This window comes from Oncorhynchus masou, chromosome 24, assembly GCF_036934945.1.
Source record: "Oncorhynchus masou masou isolate Uvic2021 chromosome 24, UVic_Omas_1.1, whole genome shotgun sequence".
Taxonomy (NCBI): Eukaryota; Metazoa; Chordata; class Actinopteri; order Salmoniformes; family Salmonidae; genus Oncorhynchus; species Oncorhynchus masou.
The window spans coordinates 63,233,840-63,248,527 of NC_088235.1; the positions used below are offsets into that span (position 1 = coordinate 63,233,840).

The window sequence follows — 14,688 nt, forward strand, 5'->3', positions numbered from 1 at the left end:
GCTCCTAATAGTTTTCAACCTCTGCCAAATCTGAGTGTCCGTGTAGTAGGATTCAGTCTTAATCCTGTATTGACGCTTTGCCTGTGATGGTTCGTCACATATCCGGACGCTTATAAGAAATCCTGCTGAGTGTCTCGCTCCTTGAAAGCGGCAGCTCTAGCCTTTAGCTCGATGCGGATGTTGCCTGTAATCCATGGCTTCTGGTTGGGATATGTACTTACGGTCACTGTTGGTATGTCATCGATGCACTTATTGATGAAACCTATGACTGAGGTGGTATACTCCTCAATGCCATTGGATAAATCCCGGAACATATTCCAGTCTGTACTAGCAAAACAGTCCTGTAGCATCCGCGTCATCTGATCACTTCCGTATTGCAGCTCGGTTGGTTAGGAGCATGTGAAATGTCAGCCATCCTCTTCGGCGCCATCAACCTTTTCAAGGCAAGCCTAAATATTTTCCTAAAGTCACGAGTTGCATGACCTCGCTCTGTGTGCAACAATGGTGTTTAAGGTGATATTTGAATGACTACGTCTCTACCCCACACATACAATTATCTGTTAGGTCCGTCAGTCGACCAGTGAATTTCAAACCGTTTCAACCACACAGACCAGGGAGATTTTCCAATACCTTGCATGGTTAAATATAAAAGCTGACATTGAATATCCCTTTGAGCATGGCACAATTATTAATTACTCTTTGGGTGGTGTATCAATACACCCAGTCACTACAAAGATACAGGCGTCCTTTTGAACTCTGTTGTCGGAGAGGAAGGAAACCGCTCATTGATTTCTCCATTAGGCCAATGGTGACTAATGGCTGGGATAGGAGAACTGATGGATCAACATTGCAGTTACGCTACAATACTAATCTCATTGCCCGAGTGGAAGGAAGCCTGTACAGAAAAGTCTTCCTGCATCCTGTTTGCAACAAGGCACTAAAGTTTTTTTTTTTTTTATTTTTTTTTAAATGTGGCAAAGCATTAACTTTTCGTCCTGAATACAAATTATTTTTGGGTTCAATCCAATACAACAGTACCACTCTCCATATTTAAGCATAGTGCTGGCTGCATCATGTTATGGGTATCCTTGTAATTGTTAAGGACTAGGGAGTTAGCACAGGCAAAATCCAAGAGGGAAAACCTGGTTGTCTGCGATTAATTCTTCTTTCAGCAGGACAATTACCTAAAACACGAGGCCAACTCTACACTGGAGTAGGTTACCAAGAAGACGGTGAATGTTCTTAAGTGGCAGAGTTGACTTAAATATGCTTAAATCTATGGAAAGACCTCAATGGTTGTCTAACAGTCATCAACCAATTTGACAGAGCTTGAAGAATTTTCAAAAGAATAATAGGCTAATGTTGCACAATCTAGATGTGGAAAGCTCTCGTAGACTTACCCAGAAAGACTCACAGCTGTCATCACTTCAAACATGTATTGACTTGGGGTTGTATACTTACCGACTCAAGATTGTTTATATTTTATTTTTTACAAAAATGTTAGCATTTTTCTTCCACTGACAGTTTTTTTTTGTGTAGATTGTATAAAAAAACATTTGAATCCCACTTTGTAACACAACAAAATGTCAAAAGTATAGGGTTGTGAATACTTTCTGAAAGTATTGTAGATGACAACCTAGTAAATTACGTAGGTTGCCACTATGGCTGTTGCGGTGACCGTTATACCGGTCACTGCTGTTAAGTCATGGTAACTAAGCGCTGATTTTTCTGATGGTCAGTAGCCTACTGCCTGGTACTCGGGATGCTGTTGTCCCTCATCACTCTGACATCAATGCAAATGTAATCAAATCTAAACACTTCATGAGAGCTCATGTTGCGCAACATTTCTATTGGCTATGCAATTTTGTGAGAACTGAGTTTTGATCGCCTCTAAAAACAGGATCCCATCAGCTTTCTATAGGCTAGGCCTACTATATTTATCAACTTTACTAATATTAAGCACATGTTACAAAGCGACACAATGAGTATAGCTTACCTGGCATGAAAATGAACCACAGGAAAAGCATCCTCCCGCCGTTCTGAGACAGGTGCATGTTACTGGTCCATTCTAAATCATGCCATTTTGCTGCCTTTTTCAAATCCTATTCACACACCTCATGTAGCCTAGCCCATAGGCCTGTATGTTTTGATAAGGCTTGTATCATAACTAAAGTGTCATAGGCTGACATAGGCTTTTGCTGTTCGTTCGGCCTATTTATCTTGTTGGCTGACAAAGTAAATCTGGACAGTTCTTCCAACATCTTCAATATGCACCTCGTAATTCAATAATGACACGCGCAGTTGCATCCCCGACCATGTCTGTGTTTTGTAGCATGTTAGAAGGACCCGACGACATGCCAGGCATTAGCTAATAAGACTTGAGATATGTGAGCGGAGCACGCAGCCAGGAGAAAGGAATTATAATGAATTATTCAGCGCAGCGGCCACTGCTTTAAAGGGGGTATTACAGCCATACAAAGGGGATTCCGCCTGAAAATTCAAGGTATTATAACGTGCTTGTCAAATTGTGAAAGAGGCTGAAGTATGTGCAAAAAAAAACCCCAAAGAGCTCATGCCTTTCATGTGACTGAGGATTTGGGGAAAAAAAATGCATCATGCAGACTTAGAATGTAATCAAATCACACAGCCCAACGTTTGTCTCGCAACTAAAGTTGCATAAACGACTCTCAAATGAAGCGTATAGGAGAGCCTGTTTCTTTGTTAACCGCTCAACACAGAATAGCCGCATTGTGTGCTCTCCTTCAAATAGTTTGCAGAAAATATCCTGTGTTTTATTCAGCTGTGTTAAATTGTATTCTTCATACTAAAGTAATGCCACGGAATTGTGAGCGAATCTTATCTGCTAAATGAACTAGTGTAGCCCACAGCCGTATGGCATAGCCAGATCAGGGCCTAACAAAGGTCTACTTAGATATGCTAGTCTGTTCTTCTGAAATATACATTTTCTACATGTCATGATTATTTAGACCGGTGTAAAATTGATTTATTGTGATTTGTGTCGGCTGTTAAGTGTTCCAGTGGCTTGTAGGCTGTGTGTGGAAGCCTGTAGATGCGAAATGTGTTTTAATTGTCAATTAGCGTGAGACCGGTAGTTATTTGCTGGACAAGCACCGGCTGACGATTTCATGACCACCACAGCCCTAGTTCACACAACTCATGAGGCTGAATATAACAAGCCATATTTGCATGCTGTAGGTGCCGCGCACATGTGCAAGATCAGAAACGGTCTGCCTACCTTGCTTTGGTCAGCATGAGAAGCTGGACCCAGCGAGCAGTTTGACTAGGCTACTGATATTGCCTTGGGTTGTTCGGCATGCAAAATGACTGGTTGATTTAATGATTGTCAACACAATTATATGCAGGGCTCTAAAGTGCGACGAATTTGTTTGCATATGCAATAACATACTTAGGTTTCATTTTTGGCGCACTGTTACTATGAAAATGATCCTAGATAATTATGTTAAGGGGTTTATAATCGAGGCCTTCCCTGTACCATTTGTTTCCGAGTACCATAGAGAAACAAGTGAGTGCAGATTTGTTAGCGTCATAGTTGCACCATTGCTACAGTGTAAACGGCTTGAGTCTAGCCCAACAAGATCTAAATACCTACTCCATATTACCTGCGCAACATTTTTATTCCTTATAGGGGATCACCGGGGCTGCCTTTCATAAACCATGTCGTGGGCCGTTGTAAAACTACTCGCTCGTCGACGTCGTTAAACAATTGTTTAGACTTTGTTCAGTCATGTTACCTAATTTGTTAGCTAGCTAACAACCTGGCAACTTTACCAGTATATCCAAACATTTGGGGGCACAGAAAGAAAAGGTATAGATTCTAAAGGAGATCAATGACCATAGCAGTGAATAAATCGCAGAGCTCTTGCATGTGTTCATTACAAATCTGATGTTTTTTAAGACTACAGTTTTCAATTTAATGCATCTCAATAGGAAAAGTGTTTTTATGCAATGTAGAAAACAAATATTCCAATGATGGGTAATTGTATCAACATTTTTAGCTTTTATAATAAGCTGTTAAATATTAACACTTAACATCTAGGGCACGTGCTTCAAAAGTAGCTGGGAATTCATATAGTCTCAATTAATTTATCATTTTTACACTCATGATAGAAAGGTATACAAACAATGACTACATCTCAGCTGCCCAGACCTGCATGCTCACACCCCCATCATAGTGCCTGCATTGTTTGCCACTTGGCTTTGAATTTTACAAATTGAGTTTCTTAGTCACCCATGCCATTTTAAATAATTAGATTTTTCTATTGTGTCAATGATGGGGATAAACTTCCAAGTTTTTAGTTTACTTTTTAGGCTGGACGATTCTCTTCAGTCATCTTATCACTTAGCTCAGCCCACAACTTCTAGACTTTATAGCATTCCCAAAAAGCATGGATTGAGTCGTTTTTAGTTTTACAGTTACATTGCATTTGGAAAATATTCAGACCCCTTTCCTCGTTTTGTTACGTTACAGCCTCATTCTAAAATGGATTCAATTCTCCCCCCCCCCCCCTCAATCTACACACAATACCCCATAATGACAAAGCAAAAACAAGTTTTTAGAAATATTTTTAAAGTAAAAAAACATAACATGTATTCAGACCCTTTACTCTGTACTTTGAAGCACCTTTTGACAGTGATTTACATCCTTGAGTCTTCTTGGGTATGAGGCTACTGTACAAGCTTGGCACACCTGTATTTGGAGTTTGTCCCATTCTTCTCTGTAGATCCTCTCAAGCTCTGTCAGGTTGGATAGAGAGCATTGCTGCACAGCTATTTTCAGGTCTCTTGAGATGTTCAAGTCAAGCTCTGGCTGGGCCACTCATGGACATTCAGAGACTTGTCCCAATGCCACTCCTGCGTTGTCTTGGCTGTGTGCTTAGGGTTGTTGTCCTGTTGGAAGCTGAACATTCGCTCCAGTCTGAGGTCGAGTGCTCTGGAGAAGGTTTTTGTCAAGGATATCTCTGTACTTTCCTCCGTTTTGTCTTTCCCTCTATCCTGACTGGTCTCCCAGTCCCTACCCCTGAAAAACATCCCCACAGCATGACACTGCCACCACCATACTTCACTGTAGTGATGGTGCCAGGTTTCCTCCAGATGTGACTCTTGGCATTCAGGCCAAAGAGTTCAATCTTCTTTCTCATGGTCTGAGAGTCCATTAAGGTGCCCTTTGGCAAACTCCAAGGGGGCTGTCATTTCACTCAGTTAAAAAGGCACATCTGGCCACTCTACCATAAATGCCTGATTTAGTGGAGTGCTGCAGAGATGGTTGTCCTTCTGGGAGGTTCTCCCATCTCCACAGAGGAGCTCTGTCAGTGACCAATGGGTTCTTGGTCACCTCCCTGACCAAGGCCCTTCTCCCCCGTTTGGCCGGGCAGCCAGCTTTAGGAATGGTGGTTCCTAACTTCTTCCATTTAAGAATGGAGACCACTGTTCTTGGACCTTAAATGCTGCAGAAATGTTTTGTTACCCTTCTCCAGATCTGTGCCCCGACACAATCCTGTCTGAGCTCTACGGACAATTCCTTCAACCTCATGGCTTGGTTTTTGCTCTGAATTTAACACAGGTGGACTCCAAGTTGTGGAAACATCTGAAGGATGATGACTGGACAACCTGAGCTCAGTTTTGAGGCTCATAGCAAAGGATCTTATGAATACTTATATAAATACGTATGTAAATAAGGTATTTCTGTAAAAAATAAATTGTAAAGTAACAATGTGGAGGAAGGGGTCTGAAATACTTTAAGAATGTACTGTAAGACTTGACTCTGACATTGTGCTGTAGAATATGAATTATCTTGTGTAATAAATTTGATACGTTAGTTTATATTGGATTAAGTCTACATTTTGAAGTTAATTTTTATTAGTTATGATTAAACTTTCCCTCCTTGTGCCATCAGTTATTTTTAAGTCTTAGATAAAAATATAAACTATTGGAACCAAGAGATTGTTAGTTGGATATGTTCTCTGCAAGGTTTTGTATACCTTCCCTATCATGAGCATCCTTTTCTGACTCAAACAAGATTACCTCTAGGTTGCTCTGAATTTCTTCATATGTAATGTTTAACTAAATCTACACTAGTCAGTCCAAAATTGCATTTGAAATAAATGTATTTCCTGTTACCAAGTCACTTGTGCCTTAAATTGGTCCACATGGGACATTTTTTAATAAGTGATTTCTGAAAAGCTATCCAAGGATTATTCCGTAAGGTTGTGTTTTTAGGGCGTGATTTTTGGTTTAGAGTCTAGAGATGAGCATCTTCAATATGTACCCATTGTTCCTCTTTAACGCATTTAACTAGATGTCGCAAGTTAAAGCCATGTTGAGACAATTACAAATCTAAGGTTAAAACCACCCTCCGACTTAGGAAGATGTAAAATGTTCCCTTTGTATTCTCTAAATGTTATTTGCTCTTAAAGTATAGAGTATACTTTTTAAAGAATGTCTTTGGGATAATTGGTATTACCGAAAATAAATACAAAAATTTTGGAGCCACATCATTCTAGAGGTTTATTCTACCTTTACGATTATTACATTTAATTAGACCTACTTTCATTTTGAGTAATGGAACAGTTATATATTTGTTATTTTCTGGTGCTCCTGACTTAGGTTGGGAGCACCAGTGCCTCCAATTACATTTATTTTGTTTTATTTGGTTCCTGGTTACATGAAGTTTGACACTGAAGGAGAGGACACATCCATTTTGACTAAAGATGAACTGTATTTTTTTAGGGTAGAACGAATAATATGCGAAATAATTTGATTCGTAAAGTTTGAATCGATTTTTCTGACTGACGCATGCTACATTTGGATCGGTTTGAGGTTCAGACTTTTTTTTTAAATGTGTTTTTATGTTTAAGATGCGCATCGGTCCCCAACACAATTGTATCACTAAATTGTTACATCCCTACTAAATACATATCCAGGCATTGTGAAATCTGTCAGGCAACTGCAGTGTAGTTGTCTTGAAACGCACCCACAGTTTGAATTTCAAATGTACACCGTCAGCACATTGGAGAGCCTCCTCTGTTGTAAAAGGAGTTGTCATGTTAATTGTTACATTGTGTACAGGGCACAGGAGTATGCCAAAACCAAGGCGGCAGACAGCACCCCCCTGCCCTCTCTGGTGGTGTGCCCCCCCACCCTGACAGGTCACTGGGTGGATGAGGTGGGCAAGTTCTGCACCAAAGAGTACCTGAACCCACTGCACTACACGGGACCCCCTACAGAGCGAGCACGGTAAGACCCCTGTACGGACCCTGACCCACCCAAACATGCACATGATTCCACTACAGAGATTGAGTAGAACACAGCGTCATTTGTTTAAATTATTCACATAAAAATTTTGTTTTGCAGTTTACAGCATCAAGTGAAAAAGCACAACCTGGTAGTAGCCTCTTACGATGTTGTACGGAACGACATTGACTTTTTTAGGTGATTTATTTATATATAATTCTCTTATTTGGAAGGCTGGATAAGTGATTTTATAAATAACTTTTATGTTTCATTTTTTGTTTTAGGAATGTAAAATTCAATTATTGTATCCTCGACGAGGGCCATGTGATCAAGAACGGGAAGACCAAGCTCTCAAAAGCCATAAAGCAGTTGGCCGCCAACTTCCGAGTTATCCTATCAGGAACGCCCATCCAGGTGGGGGCATGAAACGTTTTCCATTTTAATCAGTGAAGAATGGGCAAAGACTTCTGTAGTGGAAATGCATCTGATTTTAAGTTGCTAACACACTTGCAGTGTGTTTGTTTTGGTACTAATCTTTAAACCATGACCTTCACTGCATTAGATTAATGTTGTCTAATAATTTCTCTATTCTGGCCTAATGATTCCAGTTCCTCCACTCTGTGGGTTGGTTGGATGTATTAGTTTTACATTGACAGGTGTATTAGTGGATGAAATCAAGTAAGGACTTTCTGCCAAGCCTGTGACATTAATGGTAATGTAGGGTAGATTGTGCTTATTGTCTACTCTGCTGCAGATTTATTTTAGATTAGTTAAACCCAAGCATTGAGTACTAGTAAATCTTAGTGTTTATTTCAGTCTAATACAACTCGCTCTCTTTTTCTCCTTCTCCCACCTCTCCCCAGAATAATGTTCTGGAGCTGTGGTCGCTCTTTGACTTCCTCATGCCTGGCTTCCTGGGCACAGAACGCCAGTTTGCTGCCCGCTACGGCAAGCCTATCCTGGCCAGCCGTGATGCCAAGAGCTCATCGCGTGAGCAGGAGGCCGGTAAGATCTGATTTTGGTGTGGTCATCAGCCCTGAGTGCACGGAAGCTGGATCTTGTTCATTTGGCACTTGAAATAGGTTGTGAGGAAATTGCAATTTTCCATGGCAAAAATTATCCCAACGCGGATTAATCTTTGCTCCTTTAACCTTTTAAACTCTTAATTTGAAAGGTACAGCCCTGGGCCTAGATTCACAAAACCTTAAATGTCTTAACTGCCATTTAAAAAAAATTAACAATAGACTCAAGAAAGGTAAGCAAGTTGCTATTCCTCAATGGTTCTTGAAAAATGTCTTGTGCTTTATGTTTCTCCTTTCTCCTTAAGCAAAAGGTCAAGAACAAATGTAGTTTCTTAAATACGTTTATTGGAAATGTTTTTCATTCCCAAGATGGCTAAACCCTTAAACTCAGGGCAGTGAGAATAAATTCATGTTTAATTCACTCAAACTTCATCTGAACGTTTCAGTATTGATTATTTTAAACCCTAGAACATGTTTTGAACAGGATTCTCAGTATGAAATATGCTAACATGATTGCCATAGCTAGATGGCTAGCTAAATCGGTTGCCTAGCAACACATACCTTAATAGTATGTTTGAGAAGTTCGTAAGAAAATCATTATCTAAAGATATTACTGAGGAATTGCACTTAAATATTTTATTGGTATCGGATTACTGTTGGCAATGTCATAAGAATTCCCCCCTCCCACTGCCATAGATCATGCACTGGTCGTATTTTTAGAGTATGCAATCTAGGTCAAGTTGCCAAAAATGCAAACATATTTGGTTACATCCTGATGGTCATTGTAAAGCAATTAATTTCCTTCTCCAACCACATTACCTTGTATGCCTCCTCCACGTGCTGTTGTTTTAGTGTTTAGAACGACACCATTCGGTAAAAGATCTGACTCCCCCCCCTTCATTAAAATATTTTTCGAACAGTAATTGGTGACATGTCATTTCAAACAAACCTAGACTTTCAAATCTGCTTTGTTTTTGTTTCATTGCCACAATATTTCAGTGTGTTGCGATACTGGTATTGTCACAACCCTATTTAGTACCTCGCTGTTTCTTCAGTTTAGTGACATCTGTACTTAAGAAACCCTTGTTAGTTTCCGTAGCATACGGTGTGCCCTAATAAACATAACCCTGAAGATAGTGTCTTGGCACTCTCTCACACTGACAGTGGTGTTAGTATCTTGTAATGACGGTGTTCCCCTTCAGGGGTGCTGGCCATGGAGGCGCTGCATCGCCAAGTTCTGCCCTTCCTCTTGAGGAGGATGAAAAAGGACGTGCTGCAGGACCTGCCCCCCAAGATCATCCAGGACTACTACTGCAACCTCAGCCCTCTACAGGTACGCCACATGGAGGGCCCACATTGAAACACTTACAACGCCCACCTTGAAACACTTACACCGCCACGTACAGTACCATCCGTTCACCCACACTGCGTCTCACAAAGACAAGGCGGTTGGTACCAAAAATCTCCAATTTTGACTCATCAGCCCAAACAGATTTTCACCAGTTTAATGCCCATTGCTCATGTTTCTTGGCCCAAGCAAGTTTCTTGTTATTATTGGTGTCCTTTTAGTAGTGGTTGCTTTGCAGCAATTCGACCATGAAGGCCTGATGCACGCAGTCTCCTCTGAACAGTTGATGTTGAGATGTGTCTGTTACTTGAACTCTGAAGCATTTATTTGGACTGCAATCTGAGGTGCAGTCAATTGCCGATTTTCTGAGACTGGCATCTCTAATGAACTGATCTTCTGCAGCAGAGGTAACGGATTTCATTTCCTGTGATGGTCCTCATGAGAGCCAGTTTTAATGTAGCACTTGATGGTTTTTGCGACTGCACTTGAAGAAACTTTCAAAGCACTTGACATTTTCTAGATTGACTGACCAAGTCTTAAAGTAATGATGGACTGTTTCTCTTTGATTACTTGAGCTGTTCTTGCCATTATATGGACTTAGCCCTATTTGGGAAAATACCATCTTCTGTATACCACCCCTACCTTGTCACAACACAACTGATTGGCTCAAACGCATTAAGAAGGAAAGAAATTCCACAAATTAACTTTTAACAAGGCATTCCAGGTGACTACCTCATGAAACTGGTTGAGAGAATGCCAAGAGTGCAAAGCTCAGGGAGGCAACTTAAGAATCTCAAATATAAAATATATTTTGAACTTTTTTTAGGTACTCAATGTTTTTTCATAGTTTTGATGTCTTCACTATTCAAAATAAATAAACCCTTGAATGAGTCAACTTTTGACTGGTACTATAGATACCGTCTTCATTTGGAGACAAGCATTCACTTGTGTATTTTCCACTTTCTAGTCACCATAGAAGCTGAGGCTGCTACAAAACTTAATGTTTCAATCCATTAAATGAAAGCCTTGTATGTAGTTTGTATACATACAATCTGCGTGCGTGTTTAATATTGACTAAATTGCAGACGGACTGTGTAGAATGTTCATCCCAAATATCTACTCATTAAGTTATTTTTAAATGAGCAATTCTGTGCCTGCAATTGCTCAAACAATCTGTCCCCGTGTCTGTCTCTCTGTCTGCAGGTTCAGCTGTATGAGGACTTTGCCAAGTCCCGGGCCAAGGTCGGTGTGGAGGACACCATCTCTACAGCCTCCACCCAGGAGGAGGAGAAGCCCAAGCTGAAGGCCACGGGCCATGTGTTCCAGGTACACACACATTATGTGACTGCCTTTGTAGATTTTGGATTGTCCCTGACCATGAAATGGGTATTTTTCTCCACTGAGCTTCTCACATGTGAATGTGACCTGCATTAATATTAAGTCTGTGGAAACCCTACTTGCTATTTATGTTATTAATGTCCTCTTCCCTCCAGGCTCTGCAGTACTTGAGGAAGCTGTGTAACCACCCAGGTCTGGTACTGCTGCCACAGCACCCTGAGTACAAGCGCATCACAGACCAGCTGGCAGCACAACACTCCAGCCTTCGAGACATCCAGCATTCGCCTAAACTCTCAGCCCTCAAACAGGTACCACTCTTCACCCTATACCTTACCCCTGGGTACCACTAATTCCCTGGCATCCAAAGGGGTGCACAGTTCAGTTTTTTTCCCTCAGCACTACACACCTGATTCAAAGCTTGATGATGAGTTGATCATTTTGAATCAGCTGTGGTACTTGGGCAAAAACCAAAACCTTTGAGTCCCAAGGAATCAGGATTAAGAAACACTGCACTACACTAAAGGCTGCATGCGTCCCAGCTGAAACGGTTTGGAACGGTTTGTGTAAATCATGATGTTTTGGTCTTCAGCAATGTTTTTTGGGGGGTTGCTTGTGCACAAAATTATTCTGGGGGGGGCAACCTGAAGTCTACACCCCTTCCTCTGTGATAAGTCAACATTAGGGATTCTTCAATGACGAAAAGATTTTGTGTGTTGGCTTAATTCAGACTATTTTGAGGAATAGTATACTAGCTACGGTGTCTCAAAATGGACAATTGCCGCTTTTATCCTCGTTTTTAAGCGACTGTCTTAATGGAGTATGCGAGCACTTTTTTATTTTTTCTGCTTGCTTAGGCGTGAGTCGAACTGAAGCATGCTGACACAATTAACCCAATCTAGCCCCGCACCACCCCTACCCCCTCTCAGCCTTCACAGGTACCATTCTACCCCCCCATCTCCTCTGCTTCAGAAATGGCATTGATGGGGATAGTGGGGTGAGGTGCCGATATCAGTCTATTGCCTACACTCTGAACTCCATACTAAACACCTACAGATCAAAACACTGAGTAAGTTGTAATCCTGAGCTTTCCTCTTCCCTTCTCCAGTTGTTGTTGGACTGTGGTCTGGGCAGCAGTGGCTCAGCGGAGGGCACAGAGGCGGTGGTTGCCCAACACAGAGTGTTGATCTTCTGTCAGCTGAAAAGCATGCTGGACATCGTGGAGCACGACCTGCTCAAGCTCCAGCTGCCCACCGTCACCTACCTGCGACTTGACGGCAGCGTGCAGGCGAGCCTGCGCCACGCCATAGTCTCCAGGTAATAATGGAGGAGCATGGTCTTTGGGCGAGGCAAATGAATGGTGTTGGTGTCAAACAGGGAATAATGGAATACTCTGATTAGTAGTGTCGCCAGCATATAAAAAATATTTATTTTAAACTCCCATCTCCTCCTTCCATGTGATTTCTTTTTATGACCGGACACCATAGAAGTAGATTATTTCCATTTCGCGTGCTCTGGCCCTAATCCCCTCATTCTGGGGGCGTCAGGGTAGCCTAGTGGTTAGAGCGTTGGACTAGTAACCGAAAGGTTGCAAGTTCAAACCCCCGAGCTGACAAGGTACAAATCTGTCGTTCTGCCCTTGAACAGACAGTTAACCCACTGTTCCTAGGCCGTCATTGAAAATAAGAATCTGTTCTTAACTGACTTGCCTAGTTAAATAAAGGTAAAATAAAAAAATAAACTCTCCCTCTCGCCATCTCCTGTGCTCTGTCACTCTCGCTTTCAGGTTCAACAATGACCCCTCCATTGATGTGCTGCTGCTCACCACGCACGTGGGTGGTCTGGGTCTGAACCTGACTGGTGCTGACACGGTGGTGTTTGTGGAACACGACTGGAACCCCATGAGAGACCTACAGGCCATGGACCGCGCCCACAGGATAGGACAGGTACACTATTGCCTCTCCATGGACGCGCGCACACACACCCCTTTTCACACTGAGCCAAGGCAAGCTGTACTTGGCTGGCCTAGTTAATTACCCACCGTAGTTGCTGGAACGGTGCTAGAAAGGACAGAGACGATATCCAGGCCCAACACAGTGCGATTTGGGTCAGCCCTATAGTGTGAATTAGGCAATGGTGTGTTTGAGCAAGCCGAGGCATGGAGTCACTCATTTGGTTCTGTGCATGCTGACTGCAATGTAGTTGATCTCAAACATGCGCACCGGCTTGGCAGTCTGTAGTGAAAAGTGACATTAGTAATGGTGTCTTTTGTTGCAGAAACGCGTGGTGAATGTGTATCGTCTGATCACTCGGGGCACTCTGGAAGAGAAGATCATGGGCCTGCAGAAGTTCAAGATGAACATCGCCAATGCGGTCATCAGCCAGGAGAACGCCAGCTTGCAGAGTATGGGCACCGACCAGCTCCTCAACCTCTTCACCCTGGACAAGGTCAGTTGCTCTCCCTTAAGTACACGCACTTCCGCATGTGCTCTCTTTTCGTTTCTCGGTCATCTGCATGGTCATGCTGCTCTTTCACTCACGCATCCATTTAACCCGTATTTGCCCGTCCGACGTGTGTTTCCATCTCAAACTTGTCTCTCTGTCTAGGATGGGAAGGATGATAAGGGCGAGTTGTCGTCCTCCGGAGGGAAAGCCTCGATTAAGAACGTGCTGGACGGTCTGGGGGACCTGTGGGATCAGCTGCAGTATGACACAGAGTACAACCTGGATAGCTTCATGCACACGCTCCACTAGCCTCTCTCTTACCCAGCCAGACTAAACAATGCTCATCCACCTCCAGCCTAGCAGGGCCATTCTACACAGCCCTCAAGATGCTAATCTCAGAATGGGATCCCCCCACACGCACAAGTTTAGCCAAATTGACATTCGCCCAAAGCCCCAAGGATTCTGTTTTCAAATCCCCCCCCCCCTATGGTTATCCCTATGGCTCCCTTGGTATTCTCCCACCCAAAGGCCTACTGACTTCACCACCTAAAAGCCTTCCCATCTTCAGTCCTGTCTGCCCTGTGCCCTCTTTCCCCATGGGCACAGAGGGCCATCTAGTCTGTCCTTGGGACTGCCTGTGGTGATTCTCCTTATAATCGTCAGGCTTAAAGCACTCTACCCTCTTGGAGGACTACCAGTGCGCTATTGACATGTGGGCAAAAACAAGGTGTGATCATTGTGAGCTGACCTATAGGAACACACCCCAGTGTGCTGGCTCTTTATAGCGGGCTACTGGATTGTGCTGTGCTGCTGGCTTGTGGGGGTGTTTTGGGTTGTGGACCTATAGTCCTGTGTAAGCACATTCATTTCACCTTTCTCACCACAGAACTCTTTATTAGTCGACTGACCTGGCAGATGATTGGAAAAGCTATGGTCATGGCCAGCGCTGCTCCTCTCCAACCTTGTAAAATGTTACTCTGAACGACACTGCAGGGACAAACTGAAATGCGCCCCCCCCACACACACACAGAGGACTTGTCAGAGTTTTAAGAAGAGAATGCAGACCTGTAAATATTTCTGTAATTTCTGCTTTTTGTTTAAACTAATAGAATTATAATAAATTCTAGACCTTTCAGTGTGCGTCCTGTTTTGTGCGTGCTCTGTCTTGTCCCCATAGTCTGCATTCCCATGTTGATTTGAAGAACACTGTATATAACTTTGAACATGGCCAGTAGAGGGTGTGTTCTTGCATTTAGGAATGATGGC

At 42.5% G+C, this 14,688-nt stretch overlaps 1 protein-coding gene across 1 annotated transcript in view; it reads left to right on the top strand.

Moving 5' to 3' along the window:
• Window positions 1-14,445, top strand: part of LOC135512448 (TATA-binding protein-associated factor 172-like) — a 62,898-nt gene extending 48,453 nt beyond the window's left edge. The window contains 11 exon segments of the mRNA XM_064934482.1: window positions 7,108-7,275; window positions 7,393-7,470; window positions 7,557-7,686; window positions 8,136-8,277; window positions 9,497-9,627; window positions 10,846-10,968; window positions 11,136-11,288; window positions 12,086-12,294; window positions 12,764-12,923; window positions 13,255-13,425; window positions 13,585-14,445. Coding sequence (XP_064790554.1) covers window positions 7,108-7,275; window positions 7,393-7,470; window positions 7,557-7,686; window positions 8,136-8,277; window positions 9,497-9,627; window positions 10,846-10,968; window positions 11,136-11,288; window positions 12,086-12,294; window positions 12,764-12,923; window positions 13,255-13,425; window positions 13,585-13,731 — 1,612 coding nt within the window. The 3' untranslated portion in view covers window positions 13,732-14,445.
• Window positions 14,446-14,688: the final 243 nt, after the last annotated feature.